The sequence below is a fragment of the Perognathus longimembris genome, chromosome 28 (assembly GCF_023159225.1).
Source record: "Perognathus longimembris pacificus isolate PPM17 chromosome 28, ASM2315922v1, whole genome shotgun sequence".
Classification (NCBI taxonomy): Eukaryota; Metazoa; Chordata; class Mammalia; order Rodentia; family Heteromyidae; genus Perognathus; species Perognathus longimembris.
Window position 1 is genome coordinate 16,987,283 of NC_063188.1, and position 23,099 is coordinate 17,010,381.

The following is a 23,099-nucleotide window of genomic DNA, read 5'->3' on the forward strand; positions in this document are numbered from 1 at the left end:
CTTTTTGCTAATTAATATGAGGTAAAAATCTCAGATTTTTCTGCCCTGACTGGCTTCAAACCATGATTCTCAGATCTTGGCCTTCTGAATAGCTAGGATTACTAGCAAGATAGAGCCATTGTCTGGCATCATTTTCTTTTTATAAAGTGAAAAACATTGGTATAGATAACAACTTTATAGGGCTCAGGACATAGCTCAAGTGGTAAAGCACTGGCCTAGCAAGTGTAACAATGCAAGGCCTTGAGAACCACCAAAAGTAAATAAGTAAATAGATAACTTTGAACATAAGCACTACAGTGAGCATCACAGATCAAAAAATGCTGGGTTTAATACAAAACTGGCGAAAACTATACTGAAGAATAAATCTGCTGTAAATTTGAACAAATCAAAATAGCAATTTCAATGTTGTCAATTTTCCCAAATATACAATCTTGAGACATTAAAGCAGGAGCAAAGACCAATTGTAAAGTTTGGTCCTTTTACAGGTGATAAGGATTTTCTTACATTTTACAGGGTGTTATAAATCACCATTATTTGGCTTTATATAAAAATATTCTTTTCAAGATCTTTGAGATTATATAATACCAGAAAAATAATACTCACTCTCCACAGACCCCTGGTGCCTTCTTGCTGGTATATATCAATGAAACTGCCAATCATGCTTCCTTGGAAGAGATTGCCTTGTGCCTGCATTCGAATCTAAACATGCAAGAAGTAAACATTTTATTTTGACAGAGATAACCAAAATGAGATGTGTTACTAGTTACTTAAAACTAAACAAAAGTATTTGGGAGATCTCAAAAAATCTCTGCTGTTATGATCCAATTAATGAGGTGAACTGACATGTTTTATATACAATAATGTAATTTCTATCAAAGAATATTTTAGAGATTATTGTTATTAAGCTGGATGCCAGTGGCTCACATCTATAATTCTAGCTACTTAGGAGGCTGAAATATGAGGATCACAGTGCAAAGCTAGCCTAGGGCAGGGAAGTCTTTGAGACTCTTACCTCAATTAACCATCAAAAAATAGCTAGAAGTGGTGCTGTGGCTCAAGTGGTAGAATGCTAGCCTCAAGCAAAAGCTCAGGGACAGTGCCCAATGCTTGAGTTCAAGCCCCAGGACTGGCAAAAAAAGAGTTACAAAGGAAGATTTACACATAATTCTTATTAAAGATAGTGTTAAAGTACCTATAAACACAGAAAGAAGACTAGATGAATATATATATATCCAAATATTAACAGTGGTTTATATCTAAATGATGATGCTGCAATTGGGCAGTTTGAAGCCAGCCTGGGCAAAGAATTCCATGAGACTCTTATGTCCAGTAAACTACTCAGAAAAAGCCAGAATTGGCACTGTGGCTCAAGTGGTTAGAGCACTAGTTTTGAGCCAATGAAGCTCAGGGACAATGTCCAGGCCCAGTGATCAAGCCACAGGACCAGCAAAAAAAGTGTTAAAATATCATTTTATGTTTAAAAGACCTTACACTTGAGTTCTGTTTCTTAAAAGTTTGGGAGCTTGCCTAAGATTTTGAACTCATTGTATCACAAATGTAGTTCTGGTTGTGTGATTAGTTTGTTTTGCTTTTTGTTTCAAGTTCTCTAGCACTATGGAGTAGTGTCTAAAATAAAACAATCCTTCAATAAATACTTCTAAATAAAAAAAGTTTGGGAGCTTCAAGAAAGTAAAGACAGCATTAAATAGCCATGTAAAAGATTAGATACAATTTCCCACAGACTCCATATACAAAGTCTCACTAAATACCAGTAGTCCACATATAGGTCTGATGTAGAGAGTTTTAAGTTTCAATAAATGACTTTGCTCAATTCTTTAACAGTAGCATGCTTTTATACAGAAAGTCAACTAGTACCAGTAGTAGTAGTAGTTTTGAAATAAAAAGCTTAATATAAGCCAGGCTCCAGTGGCTCACACCTGTAATCCTAGCTACTCAGAACTCAACTCTGAGGATCACATTTCAAAGCAAAACTAGCCTCAGGAAAGTCTGTGAGACTTTTATCTTCACTTTAGCACCAAAAAGCTGAGGCTCAAGTGGTAGAATGCATACCTTGCGCAAAAAAAGCTCAGAGATAGCACCCAGGTCCTGAGTTTTTGGACAGCTCCCAGGTCTTGAGTTTGTGACACAAAAACCCTTAATCCAAATAAATCAAGATGTAAACTATTTCAAGGACAAAGCAAAACTACCCTACAATAAGTAGATTTCTTCAAGAAAGTGATTCTTGAACAGGACTAGAACTAAAGTAAGGCAAGAAACTCTAGGTGATGCAAAAATGTTCACTGTACTAGGTTTTTCTCTATTTTATATACATTTAAAATTGTTTATCAGGGCTGGGAATATGGCCTAGTGGCAAGAGTGCTTGCCTCGTAAAATTGTTTATCAAAACCTACACAAAAATTTAAACTGCCAAAGATAAAAATGGAGGCCACATGGGGTCTGGGAATGTGACTTAGTGGTAATGTGCTTGCCTCGCATGCATGAAGACCTAGGTTCGATTCCTCAGTACCAGATACACAGAAAAAGCTGGAAGTGGTGCTGTGACTCTGGTAGAGTGCTAACCTTGAGCAAAAGAAGCTCAGAGACAGCACCTGGGCCCTGAGTTCAAGCCCCATTAACAAGTCAGCACAGGTAATTCATAGTGCTGTTTCTCAATTCAGATTATCTTAATACAGCCCAAAACATACCATTTAAAAATTTGTGTTATTGTTATTATAAAGGTGATATACAGAGGGGTTACATTTACAAAAAATACCTTTTTTGTTGTTATTTGCTGGTCTTGGGGCTTGAACTCTGGGACTGGGCTCTATATTCCTGAGCATCTTTGTTCAAGGCTACAACATGATTTACAATACCACTTCCAGCTTCTTCTGAGTAGTTTATGGGGATAAGAGTCTCAGAGCTTTTTCTGCCCCAGCTGGCTTTGAATTGTGATCCTCAGATCTCAGCCTCCTACATAGCTAGGATTACAGGTGTGATTACCAGCTCCCATTTATACCCAAGGTTTTTTTGTTTGTTTGTTTGTTTGTTTTTTTGGCCAGTCCTGGGGCTTGGACTCAGGGCCTGAGCACTGTCCCTGTCTTCCTTTTGCTCAAGGCTAGCACTCTGCCACTTGAGCCACAGCACCACTTCTGGCCGTTTTCTGTATATGTGGTGCTGGGGAATCGAACCCAGGGCCTCATGTATACGAGGCGAGCTCTCTTGCCACTAGGCCATATCCCCAGCCCCTATACCCAAGGTTTTAAATAGCTGTCAATGCAGAGTGGAAATCTTACTTGAAGGTTGTATTCTCTTCAAATCATTCTGCACACATCCATCTCTCTTACCTTTAGAACATCGGTGGGATTGGCTATAGTGGAAGATATCACTCCTGACACTACACCACAGATCATATTAATTAGAAGAGTTTCATCTGTTAAAAAGATTTTAAAAATATATGCTTTTATTAGGCACTAATGTCTGCAAGGAGAACACCGAGATATTAGGGAAAGGGAACCTGGGTCAGAGAGATGACTTTAGAAATAAACTACAGTGATAATGAAAGAAAAGAAACTTCAGGATAGCTAGATGCCAACTCAATACAAAATAGCTAAAAATTACAAAATATAAATAATTTCTAAAAATGTTATTACTAAAGGGCAATGGAACATATTCTATTCTATATAACTGTCAATATACTGTAGGAATTCAGAATGTGGTAATTCCCCTTCAATCACTTCAAACAGATAATATCTGTTGTTGTCATTTTTAAAGCATTTTCACATATAACCACCAACTGTTAAGGCTCTGGAACTAAATATTATAAGATAAAATCTAATGCCAAGCTGAAAAGGTATATAAATATTAATTTGGCTGACCTTAGATATCTATTAGCCTCTATTTATTTACAGAAGACTCCGGTAGCCAAATGTTTGAAAAAGAAAATACAGTATTTATTTTTCTAGATTTGGAGAGCTGTAGGGTAAATGGAGTCAGTCAGGCTTTCTCATCTCTAACTTCTTGAAGTCTTTGGGCCTATACATCCCCCAAACTGAGATTCAGATGGTTTCAGCATATTGATGTAAGTGTCAGCTCTGTATGCATGCGCTATCTTAGGTAACTCTGTGGCCTTGAGACTGGGTGTGTATAAATGACCATCTTTAGCCAAATGCTACTTTTGTCTAGAGAGGGTATGAACAGGTAAACCTGTTGGACAGTGTGTTGCCACTGGAAGACAAGGTATGAAGGGTGCTGCCACTGGGGAACAGATGTGAACCCATGAACAGAATGAAGCTGTGCTGCTGTGGAGAGACTGTCTATGCTGGGTTTGGCTAAAGAAAAGTGTGTGATTACACAATGGGCCACTGCTATTGGTACTGCTAGTGATGATTCCAATGGACAGAGAGTCTGGCAATAAACATGAACTCCATGTCCACCTTGTCTGGCATCTTTCTGTTTCCTTTTTGAGTCTGAGAACCTGAGAAACACTTGCAACACAGGAGCAAAAGCAAGATCTTACAAAAGCTAGGCAAGCATTCTACCTCTAAGCTAATACCCTCAGCAAAAAGAAGCAGTAATTTAGAACTAAATCCCATCAGCTAGAAAACAAAACCCACAGAAACCACAGGGAACATTGTTATACAAAGAAAATTCAGTTTTCTTCATCACCCCACCATAAAGAGCCTGCATACAGAAACTTAGTAAACCCAAGAAAAAAGTCTACAAAAGGAAATTATTTGAGAAAGAGGTGAAAGGGAATCCTTTGGGATCCCCAAAGAAGGAGCTCTAGATAAAGCTTATTTAGGATAATAAAGTGATTGAAGGGCATTACTAACCGAAAGGCTCTCCAGCTGTTCCCAACCATCCAACAGTCCCAGGCCTATGGCAAAACAACCATTGAGTAAGTAACAGGCTTAAAGTGCTGCAGCAGCTAATGGAGAGATATATAACAATGCTGCGTGTATACCAGGGCCATAAGTACATTGCAATCTAGAACATGATATCCTAAACGTAATCGACCTAACAAAAGTTGATCAAAATTGGCAACTACAAAATGCTTTATAGGTAAATGTCCTCATACTAATGAGGATACCATTAATTTACCTGGATATGATTGTTCCATGCTTCAGGGCTGACCAGAAGCCTTTTTTATTGTTAGGAAAAAGACAAATTGGAGGAAGGTCCCTCTAACCTACACATCATCTCTGCAAAGATTTATCCCAAGTCAAATACAAGCTCACATGATCTTTATTTACAGTGACTGCCCTCCATTCTCAGGCATCATGTGATAAGCACTTCACATTAAGCATGATCCCTTTGAACTAAAGATACCTACCTTCCAAACGTTCCACAAACAACCGCTTCAAGCTTTGATAAATCCCAATTTTAATGGTTCCATATGATGCCTGTCTTAGTAACGCAGGAGCAATTCTGCCTCCCCAAAAAAGAGAAAAACAGGAAAGTTAACTTTACTTGACATTTATCTGCCAATTAGATAACCTATTCACTTCTTTTACCCATCCAGTAACAAGAGAATATGAAGTTTTGAAACACTGATCAAGAAAGTACATATGTAGGGTAAAAAACACAATATATTAACAAAAACTTGAAATTATAGCATGTACTTGTTGGCCCATAATGGAAGCAAACTAGAAATCAATATGGAAAATGCTCAGATAAAACCTCAAAGAATTTTTCCCCCCAGTCCTGCGCCTTGGACTCAGGGCCTGAGTACTGGCCCTGGCTTCTTTTTGCTCAAGGCTAGCACTCTGCCATTTGAGCCACAATGCCACTTCTGGCTGTTTTCTCTATATGTGGTGCTGGGGAATCGAACCCAAGGCTTCATGCACTCTTGCCACTAGGCCATATTCCCAGCCCCTCAAAAGACGTTTTATTTATTTATTTATTTTTATTTTATTTAATTTTTTTTGGCCAGTCCTGGGGCTTGGACTCAGGGCCTGAGCACTGTCCCTGGCTTCTTCTTGCTCAAGGCTAGCACTCTGCCACTTGAGCCACAGTGCCACTTCTGGCCGTTTTTCTGTATATGTGGTGCTGGGGAATTGAACCCAGGGCCTCATGTATTACGAGGCAAGCACTCTTGCCACTAGGCCATATCCCCAGCCCTCAAAAGACTTTTTAAATGCATAGACTTGAAAATTAAAATTCATTCAAGTTCAAGTCCCAATATCAACACAAAAAAGATTAGCAAAATGAATTTAGTAATGTACAGAATGACATATACACCATTACCCATCTCCCATATTGAGAAAAAAAATCAACCTCTAACAGTTGCAAATACAACTTTATTCTTATCAACAAAGAGATACTGGAACCAAGATTGCAATCTATTTCAGTTCTGCTCATAAACTGGAATTGTTCTCATACCTTCTTTGAGATTCCTCCATATTGCAAAGCTATATTTTAGGAGGTATACACATAGAAAGACAAGGATTAAAAATATATGCCTAAATATGCATGTTTATGATTCTACTGCTTTCTACAAGGGAAATATTCATTCTGATGAAAAAACAAGGTAAAAACACATGATCCATCAGTCATTTGTGTCAAGATGATGATTATTTTTCTCTAAGAAAATTATCTTTTAAATAATAGAGGTTACTGATAGAATGATTTCCATTTTGTGAGCAAAACTGGTAGCCTATGGCTGGGAATGTGGCTTAGACGTAGAGTGCTTGCCTAGCATGCATGAAGCCCTGCCCTGGGTTCGATTCCTCAGTACCACATAAACAGAAGAAGCTGGAAGTGGCGCTGTGTCTCAAGTGGTAGAGTGCTAGCCTTGAGCAAAAGGAAGCCAGGGACAGTGCTCAGGCCCTGAGTTCAAGCCCCAAGAATGGCAAAAAAAAAAACTGGTAGCCTAAATTATGACCTAGGAAATTGGCAATAGACCACAAAAGATGGTTCTTCCTCTCTATCACTCTGCATTTCTGTATACATTGCCAGAATAGTATTTGTTTTTGTGTGTATGTGCCAGTCCTGGGACTCAGGGCCTGGGAATTGTCCCTGAAATTTTTTAATTGTTATTAAAATGTGACGTACAGATGGGTTGCAATTACAAAAATCAAGTAAAGAATGCATTTCTTTTTGGACAGTGTCACCCTTCCCTCGCTCTCTCCCAGTTCTTCCCTCCCATGCCTACCCACAAGTTGTACAGCTCATTTTCAACACAGTGTCTAGTAAGTACCACTGCTATATTTGTTCATCCTTAGTCCCTCCATTTCTGTGTCCCCCGCCTTACCTCCAAAAAGACAGATAAATGAACAAACAAGATAAAAAGAAAAGAAAACAGAAACAACAACATAGAAAAAAACACTTGTTTCTATTCCCTGGAGTTCATTTCAATGACTATTATATGATCAGAGGCACATAGGCATTGTGCCTTTGTGTTCCTCCCCTAAGAGTATCCTCCTTTGGTCTCATTGTGAATTCCTAGAGTACTGTCTAATATATCATGTCCTGATATATTTTAGATCTAGTTTCTGTATATGAGAGGGGAAAATGCACCATTTGTCTCTCTGAGCTACCTGAGCTTTTTTGCTTTTTCACTCAAGGCTAGCACTCTACCACCTGACCCACAGTGCCACTTCCAATTTTCTGATGGTTAATTGGAGATAAGAGTCTCATGAACTTTCCTGCCCAGGCTGGTTTCAAACTGCAATCCTCAGATCTCAGCCTCCTGAGTAGCTAGGATTACAGGCATAAGCACCAGTGCCTAGCTCAGAATAATATTTCTTTAGAAGAAACTGTTAAAGGAAGTCAGCATTTGTCAACAGGAAAAAGTAACACAAGAACATATTGTTAATCGGTGCTGATTTCAACAATGATCACTGATGAGTTTCAAGAAACCTGGTGAAAGCCTATGCTATAAGGATATATCCATTTTAATATTTATCACTTAAATCCAGACAAACTCAAAAGTCAAACCCAAGACTTTCAGGCAGGTGAAATAAAAACTGGCCCACTAATGTGGAATTACAAGTTGAAATGATAAATACAAAGGGCATAAACTATGATATAGTTGATATATATGGCCTCTTTAAAATGCATTTCTGTTCATGATGGAAGGAAAGAATCCAGTCTTACCCTGAATACAGAGCCAAGATACCCTCTTCCTTATAGATTCGAAAGAGGGCATGAAACATCCCTCTATATTTTATCTCTTTGAATCGAACATCGATGCTTTGGCCTTGGACTTGAAGCCGTGTTTTGGTAAGGTCCACAGGAAAAGTTCCTATAAAAGAACACACTCACTTATAAGTATTTCTAAAGAGTCACAAGTAGGTCTTGGCTAAATTTATGGGAAAAATAATATCTGAAAACATAGTAGAAGTTGAGCACTAGTGGCTCATGCCTGTAATCCTAGCAACTCAGGAGGCTAAGAACTAAGGATCGAGGTTCCAAGCCAGCCAAGGCAGTAAAGTCTGTGGGACAATTTTTTCCAACGAAACTACCAAAAAGCCAGAAGTGGAGCTCTGGCTCAAGTGGTGCAATACTATCATTGGGCACAAAAGCTCAGGGACAATTCCCAGGCTCTGATTTCAAGCCCTAGGACCAGCAAGCACACAGCACACAAACAAAATAACAGTGCATCCTGTAACATACAAAAGACCTCTCCTAGAACATCACTGTCAAAGGACAAGAGATATATGTGGTAAAATGATATGCCCTGGGCAGTACAATATATCCACCATTATGACACATAAAGTAGTATTTCAAGATCCAAAACTGACAAGGTGAATATATAGCTGGATATCACAAGGTCAGAACATATACCAAAAAGGTCAATAAAGATTGATAGAGTCCAGTCACTTATGAATAGTCCAGGAAATAAAAATTTCTGTAAAATGTAAAATAAAGTCACAATCTAAAAATATTTCAAAATTAGGATCATATAGAGAATACTCTTGCTCAATTTTGTCAGTTTTCTTCTAAAACAAGGCAGAACTTTGAACATAAGAAGCCTGTTTTCAAATAAAACTTACCAACAAAGTTATAAGCAACTTAGCATAAAAGGAAGACAATTAGTACAGGAAGACAGCAAAGATTCCTACATTTTCATTTATTAAGCCTACCAAACTAGCAAATTACTAAACTATCAAAAGAGTTTCTAACGATTGACTTTTCTCAACTTCATTTATTATGCATTTAGTAGTGCTTTCTCAGAAATGTTAGTTGATGGCTTTGAGACACCAGTTTTTAAAGCAGAGGGAAATTTTACTTATCTTTAGTTTTCACCAAAAAATAACTATCACCTTATAGCATCATCTATAACAGATTTTTCATCATTTTTACAGTCTTACCAAACTCAGCAACAATAGAGGCAAGGCCGCCATATACAAAGGGTTTCCAATTCAGACCAGACATCTCATGGCTTACAGTAGAACTTTTCTGATACTAAAAATAAACACAAATCAGAACAAGGAACAAGATTGAAAAGCATTTGTTAGCATTTGATCATATAATTTAGATACATAAAACTGGCAGATAAAGCAAATGTGTAGGATAAACCCTATCAAGTAGAGTGACACAAAAATGGGGGTATCCTGTGCTAAATGATCATGAATGTGCTCTTTAAATCAACTCCATGGAGGATAGGTTGGTGATTTATTCAAAGAAGAACGTGTACCCTTCTTCACTTTCTCTAGTTCCTATAGTATATCCTTCCCCCCCCCACCCCCTACAAAAAGAGGCTTTACTTCATCCAGCATACTCAAACAATTATATAGGCTGAGGCATCTCATAAAAGCAGTTTGTGGTATTCAGTTAGCTTGATTCAGATACAAAGAACAGACTCACATTACCATCTTGTAATGTTCTTAAGCCCTTTCTTCTGTCCAGTAATCTTCAGGGCTTGAGTTCTGAGACCATGTCTAGTTATACATAACCAGCTAGTCTAGTTCCAGGCTAAACTAAGTACCTTTTTTGATGTTCTTCTGGCCCCCAGAGGAATCACAGCAATATGGATTATATATCTCTTCTCTCACGCACTTAAATCACATCTTTTTCCTCGCCCTTAGCCTTTTAAAACATACAAATAATATTATTCTTTAATACTCTAGTTGCTTAATAATGTATTCTGTTCCCAGCTCTTTTTCTATACCACTCTTTTAAATCAGTCATCCTTAATCGTTTTCCACTGTTCTCTTTTCCTGCCACTTTGAGCTCCTGCCTCAGATTTGTTTTTCTATAACTAGTTTCTACAGAAGTGTTGGGGATTTTTTTTCAAATTTTAGCATGCTCCAGAATCATCTACAAGAAATATTAAAATATGGACTGTTGGGCTACTTTTCTAGAGTTTCTTATTGGTGATCTAGATCTGGCCCTAAGAATTTGTAACTTTCAAAGAATGCTGATACTTTCACCCTTAAGAACTACTGCTTTAGGGGGGCTGGGAATGTGGCCTAGCGGTAGAGTGCTTTCCTCACATACATGAAGTCCTGGGTTCGATTCCTCAGCATCACATATATAGAAAAAGCCAGAAGTAGCACTGTGGCTGATGTGGTAGAGTGCTAGCCTTGAGCAAAAAGAAGCTCAGGGACAGTGTTCAAGGCCCTGAGTTTAAGCCCCAGGACTGGCAATAAAAGAATTACTGCTTTAGGTATGACCTGATAAATCCTGGTTTATATACAAGCTGTCTTTTCTTAGATTTCCTTTAGATTTTCCTTTTTAGGGGAGCTTTACACTATGCAGACTTTTGAATTTTAAAAGCTACTTCAAGTGATTTATAGTCAGGAAGAAACACTCTGAAGTCAGATTACCTAAATAAAAACCCTGGCTCCAGTGCTGGGGATGTGGCTTTGTGGTAGAATGCTTGCCTAGCATTCATGAAGTCCTGGGTTCGATTCCCCAGCATCATATAAACAGAAAAAGCCAAAAGTGGCTTGTGGCTCAAGTGGTAGAGTGTGCAGGCACTAAGTTTAAGCCCGAAGACTGGCAAAAAACAAAACAAAACAAAAAAAAACACCAAAAACTGGCTCCAGATTCAAATCCTGATTACTAGTAAAAACTACTTATTACTTCTGTGACCCTCAGTGAGTTATCCAACCTCTCTATTCCTCTATTTTCTGCAGTATAAAATGGGAATAACATGGCCAGGTACACTGGTGTCATAATCTTAACTTCTCAGGAGACTGAGATCTGTGGATTATGGTTCAAAGCCACCCAGGTAGGAAAATCCATGAGAGTGAAAAATCTAAGAGACAGTGCCCAGGCCCTGACTTCAAACCCCACCACTGGCACATAAAAACAAAAGAAAATAATAAAAACTATACCATAATTTTTTGTGAAAATTAAACAAATGGCATAAACTCAATAATGTCTAGCTATTTACCATAAGTTATATTTCTAAAACTCTCATTTTTAAATTTATTTAAATTAAAATTTCACTTTAATAGATAGTACTTGCTGTCCATCTCCCTCATTTGCAATCTGGAGTTAGTACCTTTGAATCAAAGTCTCTTTTTAGAGTAAAGAAAGGTTTGATTTGTTTCTGTCTAAAAAATTGTACATAAGTACCAGGCACTGGTGGCTCACACCTGCAATCCTAGCTACTCAGGAGGCTGAGATCTGAGGATTGCAGTTCACAGCCAGCCTGGGAAGAAAAGTCCCCAAGAGATTCTTATCTCAAATTAACCACTCAGAAACAGGAAATGGAGCTGTGGCTTTAAGTGGTAGAGCACTAGCCTTGAGCAAAATTGCTCAGGGAAAGTACCCAGGCCCTGAGTTCAAGCCCCACAACCAAGAACAACAAAAAGAAATTCTGGGGCTGGGAATGTGGCTTAGTGGTAGAGTACTTGCCTAGCACGCATGAAGCCCTGGGTTCAATTCCTCAGCACTAAATAAACAGAAAAAGCTGGAAGTGGGTCTGTGGCTCAAGTGGCACAGTGCTAAGCCTTGAGCAAAAAGAAGCCAGGGACAGTGCTAAGGCCCTGAGTTCAAGCCCCAGGACTGGCTAAATAAATAAATAAATAAATAAATTCTATGTAAGAAATTCTCTGTATGTAAGCAATCAATAATTCTCCTGCGAACATGGCAATTCTGCGGATAAATGCTTCAGTTGCAAGCCACAGTAATAATTATGGAAACATTTTTATATACAGTAGGTAAGAGTGTAGAACAGATAGTCCTAGTGGAGGAAAGTTATTGAGAAAATTCTAAGCTGGTGCTAGTGGCTCATGCCTGCAATCCATTCTATTCAGTGGGCTGAGATCTAAGGACTGTGGCTCTAAACCAGCCCAGGCAAAAAAATTATTGAGTCTCTTATCTCCAATTAACCACCCCCACTCCTCCCAAAAAAGCTGGAAATGGAGCTTTGGCTCAACTGGTAGAGTGCTAGCTTTGAGCAAAAAAGCTCAGGGACATTGTCCAGGCCCTGAGTTCACGCCCTACAACTAGCACACACAAAAAATCTAAAATGAAAAATTAGAAGGGATAGTTCAAATATCAAGTGCAGCTTAAAATAAGTTTTAATACTAAATACAACCTTATCAACATGATTGGCTATGCCTAGTTTACGATGAGAACTGAAGTAAAGTTTAACATATGTGATTAGCAAGTAAGTATGGAAAAGCAGGATCATAACATACTCCCTCCTTGAGTTTATGGAAAACAATAGTTTCCAATAAACAAATTTAGAGATTCACCCAAATAATCTTAAAGGTTTCTCATGGCCACTATGCTTCTTCCCAAAACATTCTCTTCACAGTTTCTGTCCTCTTTCATCTCTTCTTGTCACAGAGAATACCTCTATGAGAACTTTTAGTACCTGTACCCAGCATTTAGATAAGGCTCAGGGATAAAGGGCAATGATTAATTAGTAAAAGGAAAGTAAGAGTCATAGCAATAAATAGAAAAATCAATCACTATCAGTCACTCAATCTTAGGTCAGTTAGCCTAGGGGTTCCCTACTGAAGTTTTCACAATTCTGACATGATATGAAAAAAAGTCTGACTCCTTTTCATGTAACTGAATTTAACATTTTTACTTACTCCTGAAGCACTGAAAAATAACCTTTCTTGTATGAAATGATGAAAGTCGTCAGTAGTCAGTAGTCAGTTTTGTTTAATGTCTTTTCGTGATAAAGTACCCTTGACTACCCTACATTTTTGGCCCCTACCCATACTTTCATTTACATTTTCCTGGCTCATGAAATCCAAACTTGGGGATTGATATGGTACCTACCACCATGTCCCCATCTATATCTAATACTAAAATATGCTTTCCTCCAGTTTTAGAAAAGAACCTTTGGAATAAATCGTGTATTGTCGTTGATTTGGTCTGATTTTATGCAATCTTTACTTACATTAGAACAAAGGCAATATTGAACAAAGAGATTTGATTTCCTTAGGTGAGTCCTTCAAATATATAAAAATAGCTATCACATTCTCTTACACCTTATCTTTATCAAGCTAAATATTCCTGATCATGTTTCTAGTCCTATATATTTTACTTTAGTTACTACAGGTGAAAACTACAGTTGCTTTTCAGAGAGCCAAATCATGCTATTGAATCATTAAGCTGTCAGAAGATACCTGTGAGTCTTTTACATAAATCTGTGTACATGTAAATTCTAAAATTGTATAATTTTTTGAACCATCATCTCTTCTTTATCTTAAATCCAGGCATAAAAATGACCAAGATGTGGTTTATCTTATAGTTGTCTCATATTATTTCCTCTTTAAAAAAAAGTTAAGATCCCTGAAGGTAGACAACATACCTCACAATACCTTTTATAAACCCAATAATAGAACCAAGCACACATCACTTAAAAAGCTAGTTTTCCAGTGTGATATATTTTACCTATGCATATAGCCTGTATATAAAAGATAACAGAAAATTTTAGAAAGATAAGTTGCTGGACCTGGCCAATGCTACACACCTTGTACACAATACATTCCTGATCCCCCAGATATTCTATGCCTATATATCCACCTGTGACTTTTGTTGCAGAAAATTATTTGTGAAAAGTACCTCAATTCCTCTTAAAATTACTTTGATTTTTGTGGGGACAAACCCCATATGTGGACAAAAGGCATATCTGCAGAAGTTAAAATAGAAATAAAGTACCCTACGTATTTTACTACATAAGATTGTATTCAATGGTAGTCATATATTCTGAAGATCTGATTAATGATCTTAATGAGCAAACAAGTAAAAATAAAAATGACTTAGAATACAAGTTATACAGCCCTATACTGCTTCAAATATCTAGCAGGGGACTCTAGCTGCTTTTCTATATTTCTTTGTCCTTTAAGAAAGAATAGGTATTAAATAGAGATTCTCAGATTTAGAAGGCAATGATGGGGATCCATCAGTTATTTATTGAAGGTATATTCAGCACTCAAACCTGCAAGGTGCTATAATTATCATGTTAAAAAATCACAGAAATATGTTCCAACACCAGACAGTATTTGTTGTTTTACCTATCTTTCTGGGCAGAGAAATGTAGTAGTTTATTTTTAAAGAGCTTATCATCTGGTGGAAGAAATCAAGGTGCTTCACTGGATAAGAACCAAGTGCTCAACTGTGTAGTACAAACTGTAAAGCAAAAGGAGCATGAAGAGACAATCAACATGATTGCATAGAGACAGGTAAACGAAACTGGTGGTGGAGAGGACAGGAGGAATTACACACAAATGTGGGAATAAACAGAGTATGTGGAGGTGGGCATCAGTATGTTTTGTTCCGAGAAATAATTGAAGGGCAAAACTGGAATCAACAATTCATTTGTTGGCTGAAGCAAGTAAAAGGAACAGAATTATACTGAAGAGCTTGAAACCAGGGATACTGTAGGGTTTCGGTTTAAACAACAACAACAACGGGGAAGGGACTTGAGGAAATCTATCAAATTTAAGGTAGCCTACTAGGGCTGCAGCAAGAGCAGATCACTAACAGGAGAAGTAGAGAAGCAGGTTTAGGATAGTGTGAAGATAGACAAGATGTTTGTTGGCAGCGAGGTTAGAGAATAGCTTCTGAAATGAAAACATGTTCTAGACTAAGCATCTCTAACCGGCGGAGGGGAAGGACCCACTAACAGAAAATAGTCTCATCGTCTACCTTGTCTGAGAAAGTAACTCATGGAAATAATAGCTGCCTTCTCAATCAAGTAACTGAACTGCATTTTAATCGATGCCTTTAATGCCTCGACCTCAGGAGTGACAGGGTAGAAACTGAGGGGGGAGCATCTTTCAACAGTATCCCTCACACTAATACAATGGAGGTGTTTGCTTACTCCGCTTACAATCACGGCCGCCGTTGCAAACTTCACCCTTAGAAAAATTAGGATTATTCCGGGAAAGATACCCATTCACCCTCTGGATAGCAGGATCTTGCCAGTTCCTCAGCTGTCAGAGCGAGTTCGTAGAGAGAAGGGAGGCGCCTGAAGGAGGCGGCCTCCCAGGGGGGTCGAGGAAGCAGGGCTCAATCGAAGAAGGAAAACCACCGATGCCAGAAGAGTGAAAGACAGGGAAGGGACTCAGCTGAAGGGAGAGAGAGATCAAAGGACGGTTAAGCCCCTCCCAGGCCGGGAACTAGGCCAGCCCGGCCCCGCGCGGCCTGGCGCGGCCCAGCCCCGCTCCCCAGCCTGGAAGTCCAGGAGCTCCCTCTCACCTGTTCCGGCACGGCGGACGACTGGGTTGCCAGGGTTCCCACAGTCGGAAACGCCACCGCAGCGCCAACCCGGAAGTACTGAAACCAACGGAAGTAACGAAGCGTCGCCCCGGCAACGGTGGCGCAAGCCACTTCAGCTCCGCCCCCTCCGAACCTAAACAAGAACGCGCGAATAAGCGGTGAGGGCATCAATAGTAAAAAATGCTGTGGGTACAAAGATTTCGAGTGGGCATCTTGATTTTCCCCTAGAGAAGCCAGGAGGAAGGAGCTAATCTGTGAGAATTTGGTAGGTTCAGCAGTTAAAGTGATCGCCACGGGGGGGGGGGGGGGAGGAAGGTGTGTAGCCCCATCACTACATCACCCACCATCTGGACCGAAAAGGACCAGAAAATGCAAAGCGAGAAGATGGGAGCGACTGAGCCCTCGTCACTCGTGGGGCCAGGCACGGTGGGCTATGTGCGTGAGGGACGGGCTTGACGAGCTAGGACTGGGTTCCTGGAGTGAGGGGGCAAAGTGTGCGGGGGTGGGGGGGTTACTGCACTGAGCCCTAGGGCTCAAGGAATGTGGGGTGAACTCGAAGGGCGGGGCTTCTGGAGGAGCTTGGTGAAAGGAGTGAAGGGCAGAGCTTCCCACTTGAGCAGACAAATAACAACAAAAAGAAAACCGATGGAATGCTTAAGGGACTAGACCAAAGAGTTTTGTTTTGGGTTTTTTTTTTTGTAATGAGAAAATGAACACTATAGGAGGTGGGGAGAATCTAGTGAGATAACCGAGCTCTGAAAGAAAATAAAGAGGGCTGGAAAAATGGCCTAGTGCAAGAGTGATTGCCTTGTATACATGAAGCCCTGGGTTAAATTCCCCAGCACCACATATACAGAAAATGGCCAGAAGTGGTGCTGTGGCTCAAGTGGAAGAGTGCTAGCCTTGAGCAAAAAAGAAGCCAGGGACAGTGCTCAGGCCCAGGACTGGCAACAACAAAAATAAAAGAAAAAGAAAATAAAGATCAGTAAAGCCAATAACCCTAAGAACTAAGAACCTATTGAATGTCAGTCCTTAGTGACTGAAAAAGTTATTCACAGACCCCTTACTCAAAGGTCCCAATTGGTGCCCAAACGAAAGAGAAAGTTGGAAACCCAAAAGACCAAAAAAGCCAGGCGCTAGCAGTTCACGCCTGTAATCCTAGCTACTTCGAAGGCTGAGATCTGAAGATCGTGGTACAAAGCCAGCCTAGGCAGGAAAGTCCGTGAGACTCTTTTCTTTTTCTGTTTCTAGAGGTTGAACTCATCACCTGAACCCAGTTCCTGATCTCTTTTACTCAAAGCTAGCACTGTACCACTTTGAGCCACAGCGTCACCTCTACTTTTTGAGTTGTTAATTCAAGATAAGAGTCTCAATGGGACTTTTTTTTCCAGGTCTGCCTTCCAGCCCTGACCCTCAGATCTCAGCCTCCAGAGTAGGTACTATTACAAGGCCTGAGCCACTAGTGCCCAGCTCCCAGGAGATTATTTCCAATTAATCACAGAAAAAGCTGGAAGTGGTGCTGTGGCTCAAGCAGTAAAGCAGTAGCCATAAACAAAAGGAGCTCAGGGACAGTGCTCAGGCCCTGAATTCCAGCCCTAGGACAGAGGGTTGGGGGTGGGGGTGGGGGAGAACAGAAAAAACAGTACTGGACGCCTGTGCCTCACACCTATAATCCTAGCTACTCAAAAGGCTGAGCTCTGGGGATTGCAGTCCGAAGCCAGCCAGAACAGGAGAGTCTGTGAGACTTTATCTCCAATTAACCACAAAAAAGCTGGAAAACTGGAATGGCTTAAGTGGTAGAGCACCACCCCTGAGTGAAACGGGACAGCTCTCTGGCCCTTAGTTCAAGCTCCGGTACCAGCACAAAAATAATAGACATGATCTTATGACAATTCACCTTGACTCCTTCTGCAGTTCCTTGTACTATCTTGATAATATATTCTCAGATTTGGCAATTAGGAGCTGGACATTTTCTGGTAACATGTAAACAAATACAGTATACAATTAATTCTCTGGTCTTTGTTGACTAAACATTTCACTTAGAGTCTGGAACCGTGCTGTGCGTGTGTGTGTGTGTGTGTGTGTGTGTGTGTGTGTGTGTGTGTGTGTGTGACATGCGCGCTGTTCCTGGAGCTTGAACTCAGGGCCTGAGCACTGTCCCTGTTTTGTTTTTTTCCCCTCCAGGCTAGTTGCTCTACCACTTGAGCCACAGCTCCACTTCTGGTGGTTAATTGGAAATAGGAGTATCATGGACTTTCCTATCTGGGCTGGCTGGGAGCATGTATTTTGCAGGACAGAAAGAGCTGCTGAAGAGTGGAAGTCCTACATTCCATCCTTTTAGGCAGTGTGAAAGAGAGATCACTGAGGTTATGTTCAGCCTCCTTACTGTAGATTAAAGAAATAAAACTGAAACAGCCACAGCATACCCTTTTGTAACAAAGAGGAGTGCTAGAGTATAAAATTGTGCATTCTCCCAAAGCGCTTTTTCTTCTTTGGAGACAAAACTAAGCTTCCTTGTTGTTTGATGCTCTGTTCTTTCCTGGGAACACTGGCATCTCGGTGGCATTTGGTCTGAAGCGCCCCCCCCCCCCTTGCAGGACACCTGAAATTCTATGCCAGTTCCCGACCTGACAGCTGGCTAGCCGTGAGGCCCTCACAAGTTAAATCTTGTCTCAGGAAATAATTTACAAGAAGATCAAAGCAGAGATGGGGTAAATTAATTTTTCAACAAACCACAGGTTCGGGAGAATGTAAATATGATTTCTTCAGGGCCGTAAAGTCCTTGATGAACGAGTAAATCTTGAGGCTCTTTTATTCCTTTTAAGATTATAAACCTCCCACCAAATATGCCATACATGCTTTAGAATTATTTTATAATTTTCCCGCGGTGGGTGTTGATTTGTTAAAAGATGCTATGGTGTATGCCAAGTCCCTGCCTTCCCCAAAGAATGTGTAAAACAGCTGGAAGCCCTAGGCTAAGGGCCTCTTAGCGTCACCAGTTTACTGTGTGTGGAGGACCCAGCTACCCTGAAATAAACGCCCTTTTAGCTGCTTGCAAAAAAAAAAAAAACAAAAAGATTATAAACCTCTGTTTGATTGACTTGTCTTATGTGGAAAAAGAACTCTGAAAACTTACGCTGGCCTACATAAGGTAAAGCACGAGAACTAAAGGTGATCGGTAATTTCAGAAAAAAAAAACCATATATACATATATTTAAATGCTAGAATTAGAGAAACAAATGTATATTATAAATGGACTTAACATTTACTAAGCTTCACATACGTAAACTCACTTAAATTTCATTGCTTGAAGGTAAATATTTTCTTTACCTATATAAAACCTAAGAAACTAGCAGGGTACAGTTGGCTCATGTCTATAATCCTAGCTACTCAGGGGGTTGAGATTTGAGAAGCTCGATTCAAAGCCAGCTCAAACAGAGAAGTCCTTGAGATGCTTATTTACAATTAACCACCAAAAAAAATGAAGCTGTTAGAGTGCCAGCCTTGAACAAAAAAGCTCAAGGGTACTTGCTAAGCCCTGGGTTCAAGCCCCAGGACCATCACCGCCCCCCCCCCCCCAATTTTAAGAAACAAACATCTATTGATCTACATTCTGTCATAAGAATATAAGTTGTCTTGTTTTCTTCCAGTAACTTTCAAGAGATTTTTTTCAAACTAGTGACCTTTATTATTTCAACTTTTTTTTGCCAGTCCTGGGGCTTGGGACTCAGGGCCTGGGAGCTATCCCTGAGCTGCTTTTTGCTCAAAGCTAGCACTCTACCACTTGAGCCACATCGCCACTTCCAGCTTTTTCTGTTTATGTGGTGCTGTGGAATGGAACCCAGGGCTTCACGCATGCTAGACATGCACTCTACTGATAAGCCACATTCCCAGCCCATGATTTCAGCTTTTATACAAAATTTTATTTTCCTGACTTGTACAACCCTTTGCTCCTCATTTAAAAAAATGATAAATGAAGCTGGGTATGAGTGGCTCCTGCCTGTAGTTTTAGCTACACAGGAGGCTGAGGTCTGAGGATTATAGTTCCAGGCCAGCTCAGGCAAGAAAGACCATTGTATCCTTAATAGACTTCTTACCAAAAAAAAGCCAGAAGTGGAGCTGTAGCTCAAGCTGTAGAGTACTATTCTTGAGCACAAAAGCTCAGGAACAGTGCCCAGGGCCTGGGTTCAAACCCCTGGAGTGGCACCAAAAAATAATATGGCTTAGTAGCAGAGCATAACATTCCAAGGTCCTAAGCTTGATTCCAAGCACCCCTTCAAAAATGACATCAGATGTAATTCTGTTTTCTTTACTTTATGTGCGGTGTATTCATGTGCATATTCGTGGGAAGGGGGAGAGGGTACAGAATCTGAGGAAAAAGGTGAAAAAGTGTAGCAGTGGAGCAAACTGGACATGGATAAAAGTGAACTACGCAACTGGTGGGTGGAGCTGGGAGGGGGGAATGGGAGAGAATGAAGGAATAAATGGCACTGTATGGAAAGAAATGTACTTATTACCTGATGCATGTAAATGTAACCCCTGTGTATATCACCTCTATAATAACAATAAGGTAAACTTGAAGAAAAGGAAAATGACAATAGATATAAACAAATGCAGCAGTGGTACTCACTAAACACTATGTTGAAAAGGAATTAAACAACTTATGTGTGGAGATGGGAGGGAAGAACTGGGATAGTGTGAAGAAAGGGGTGACATTGTCCAAAAAGAAATGTACTCTTAAAAAAAATGAATGTACTCTTTACCTGACTTATGTTATTGTAACCCCTTTGTATATCACCGTATTATAATAACATTATTATAATAACAATGAAATTTTAAAATGACCAATTAATATTATGTAGGATAGTAAAAATAACTTTAAACCATGATAACAAGCCCATCGTTTTGTTCAGTACATACTCTGAAACTTAAAACATATGCCTATCCAAGGAACATTCAACACATAAGAATTCGTAACATCATTTTTTAAGTCAAAATTGATTCATAATTTTTGAGGAACCACAAATAAAATGGAAATGGATGCTTATAGAGTTCTCAATAACTTTCAGATGTTCGGCAAAAGAATTTAAAAAGTTTTTTCTACTTAATACTCACAACCTCCTTATGACAATTTTAAAATGACCTTCGCAGCCAGCACTGGCTGGTAAAATAGCTACTCTGAAAGATTGATATCTAGAGGTTTGAAGTTCAAAGCCAGCCCAGGCAGAAGAGTCTGGGAGACTGCATTTCTGAAATAACCAATAAAAAACCAGACTGGAGGCAGGACTCCAGAGATAGAACTTCAGTCAAGTAAGCAAGCCAAATAAGGGACCCTTGGGCTGGGGATATAGCCTAGTGGCAAGAGTGCCTGCCTCGGATACACGAGGCCCTAGGTTCGATTCCCCAGCACCACATATACAGAAAACGGCCAGAAGCGGCGCTGTGGCTCAAGTGGCAGAGTGCTAGCCTTGAGCGGGAAGAAGCCAGGGACAGTGCTCAGGCCCCGAGTTCAAGGCCCAGGACTGGCCAAAAAAAAAAAAAAAATTAAAAAAAAAAATCAAATAAGGGACCCTGGGCTCAAATCTTCATACTAACAAAAAAGTGTTTAATTTAGAAATTTTCTAATTTTTAATTTTGAAAAACAAAATATATAAATGTTGGGCTGGGGATATAGCCTAGCGGCAAGAGTGCCTGCCTCGGATACACGAGGCCCTAGGTTCGATTCCCCAGCACCACATATACAGAAAACGGCCAGAAGCGGCGCTGTAGCTCAAGTGGCGGAGTGCTAGCCTTGAGCGGGAAGAACCCAGGGACAGTGCTCAGGCCCTGAGTCCAAGGCCCAGGACTGGCAAAAAAAAAATATATATATATATATATATAAATGTTTAATATGAAAGGATATTAGTCAAATATACAAAAAAGTACTTTTTGTGTGCTGGTCCTGGGGCTTGAACTCAGGACCTGGTCACTGTTCCTCAGCTTTTTTGCTCAAGGCTAGTGTTTGAGCCTTAGCTCTACGTCCAGATGCTTTTGATGCTTAATTGTATGTAAAAGACTCAAGGACTTTCCTGCTCCGTCTGATTTGGAACCATTATCCTCAGATCTCAGAGTCCTGAGTAGCTAGTATTACAGGTCTGAGCCACAGGCCAGCTACAAAAACTGCCTTTTAGGGCTGGGTATATGGCCTAGTGGTAAAGTGCTTGCCTTGTATACACGAAGCCCTGGATTCCTCAGCACCACATACATAGAGAAAGCCAGAAGTGGTGCTGTGGCTCAGTGGTAAAGTGCTAGCTTTGAGCAAAAAGAAGCCAAGGACAGTGCTCAGGCCCTGAGTTCAAGCCCCAGGACTGGCAACAAAACAAAACAAAACTGCCCTTTAAAGGGAGCATGACAAGCCAGGCCCTGGTGGTTCACAGTGTGTAATCCTAGCTACTGAGGAGGCTGAAATCTGAGGATCGCAGTTCAAAGACAGGCAAGTCTGTGAGACTCTTATCTCCAAGAAACTATTTTTTTAAGTGGTGCAAGGACTCTTAGTGATAGAATGCTTGCGTAGCATGCATAGGCCCTGGGTTCAATTCTTTGGTACCACATAAACACAAAAAATAAAAATTTAAAAATGAAATGAAAAACAAAAAAGCCAGAAGTGGTGTTGTGGCTCAAGTGGTAGAGCGCTAGCCTTGAGCAAAAAGAAGCACAGGGACAGTGCTCAGGCCCAGAGTTGAAGCCCCAGTACTGGCAAAAAAAAAAAAAGGCAATGTTACTATAAGAATAAAAATCTAACTTATTCTAAGTACTTGTAATGTAATCTGAATACTGAATAATAAAAGAGGTTGATTTTAAAATCAATCTAAATTTGTATTTTTTTGTCTTTTGCTTCACTGACGTTTTAACTAGTCCACAAATAAATGGCCAGTATTATCAAGTGGTAATATTTCCTAAGCCTATTTGAAAATAGAGTATGCTCTGTTACTTTTGCAAATGTCCTGGCTGCATTTCTGTCCTCTCCTGCTCCTCTCCCACTCCCAGCAGGACACTGGCTCCCGGTAGTGAGGGACCTGCCTGATGAGTTGAAAGTTCAACCTCTGCTTGAGTGGTGGAGATCTGGGAAGAGTTTAAATTCTGCATTCGCTGGGAAGCGATAGGGCTGAAAAGTTGCAGGGAAATGACCTCTGGTTTAGCCACATGTGAGAATGTCCGTGTTAGGGAAATGGAGAACAGAAAATGGACTGGATCCTCAACAGGCAAGGACTGTTTATTGACAAACAGCAAGGGGCACAGACCTTCCAGCTAGTTTGGAGATGGTGCAAGGGGGAGGGGGCGAATTTGGGACCAGGCTTATAAGGGATCTGAGCAAGGAGGCAGAGGCTAATGAAAAAAAAAACATTAGGTCTGGGAAGTTTGGGGCTTTTCCTTGGGCCCACAAAGGACTGTTTATAGCTGGGCCTGCCTAGGTGAGT

General features: G+C 40.1%; 1 protein-coding gene across 4 annotated transcripts in view; it reads right to left on the minus strand.

Moving 5' to 3' along the window:
• Positions 1 to 15,771, minus strand: part of Slc25a14 (solute carrier family 25 member 14) — a 24,035-nt gene extending 8,264 nt beyond the window's left edge. Inside the window, exons 1-7 of one of the 4 annotated variants that reach the window (XM_048336392.1) lie at positions 15,622 to 15,685; positions 15,245 to 15,491; positions 9,315 to 9,408; positions 8,098 to 8,245; positions 5,333 to 5,427; positions 3,345 to 3,430; positions 604 to 699 (exon numbers count right to left, since the gene is read on the minus strand). In XM_048336392.1, coding sequence (XP_048192349.1) covers positions 604 to 699; positions 3,345 to 3,430; positions 5,333 to 5,427; positions 8,098 to 8,245; positions 9,315 to 9,408; positions 15,245 to 15,319 — 594 coding nt within the window. In that variant the 5' untranslated portion in view covers positions 15,320 to 15,491; positions 15,622 to 15,685. The other 3 variants (XM_048336395.1, XM_048336394.1, XM_048336393.1) reach the window with 3 other exon arrangements.
• Positions 15,772 to 23,099: the final 7,328 nt, after the last annotated feature.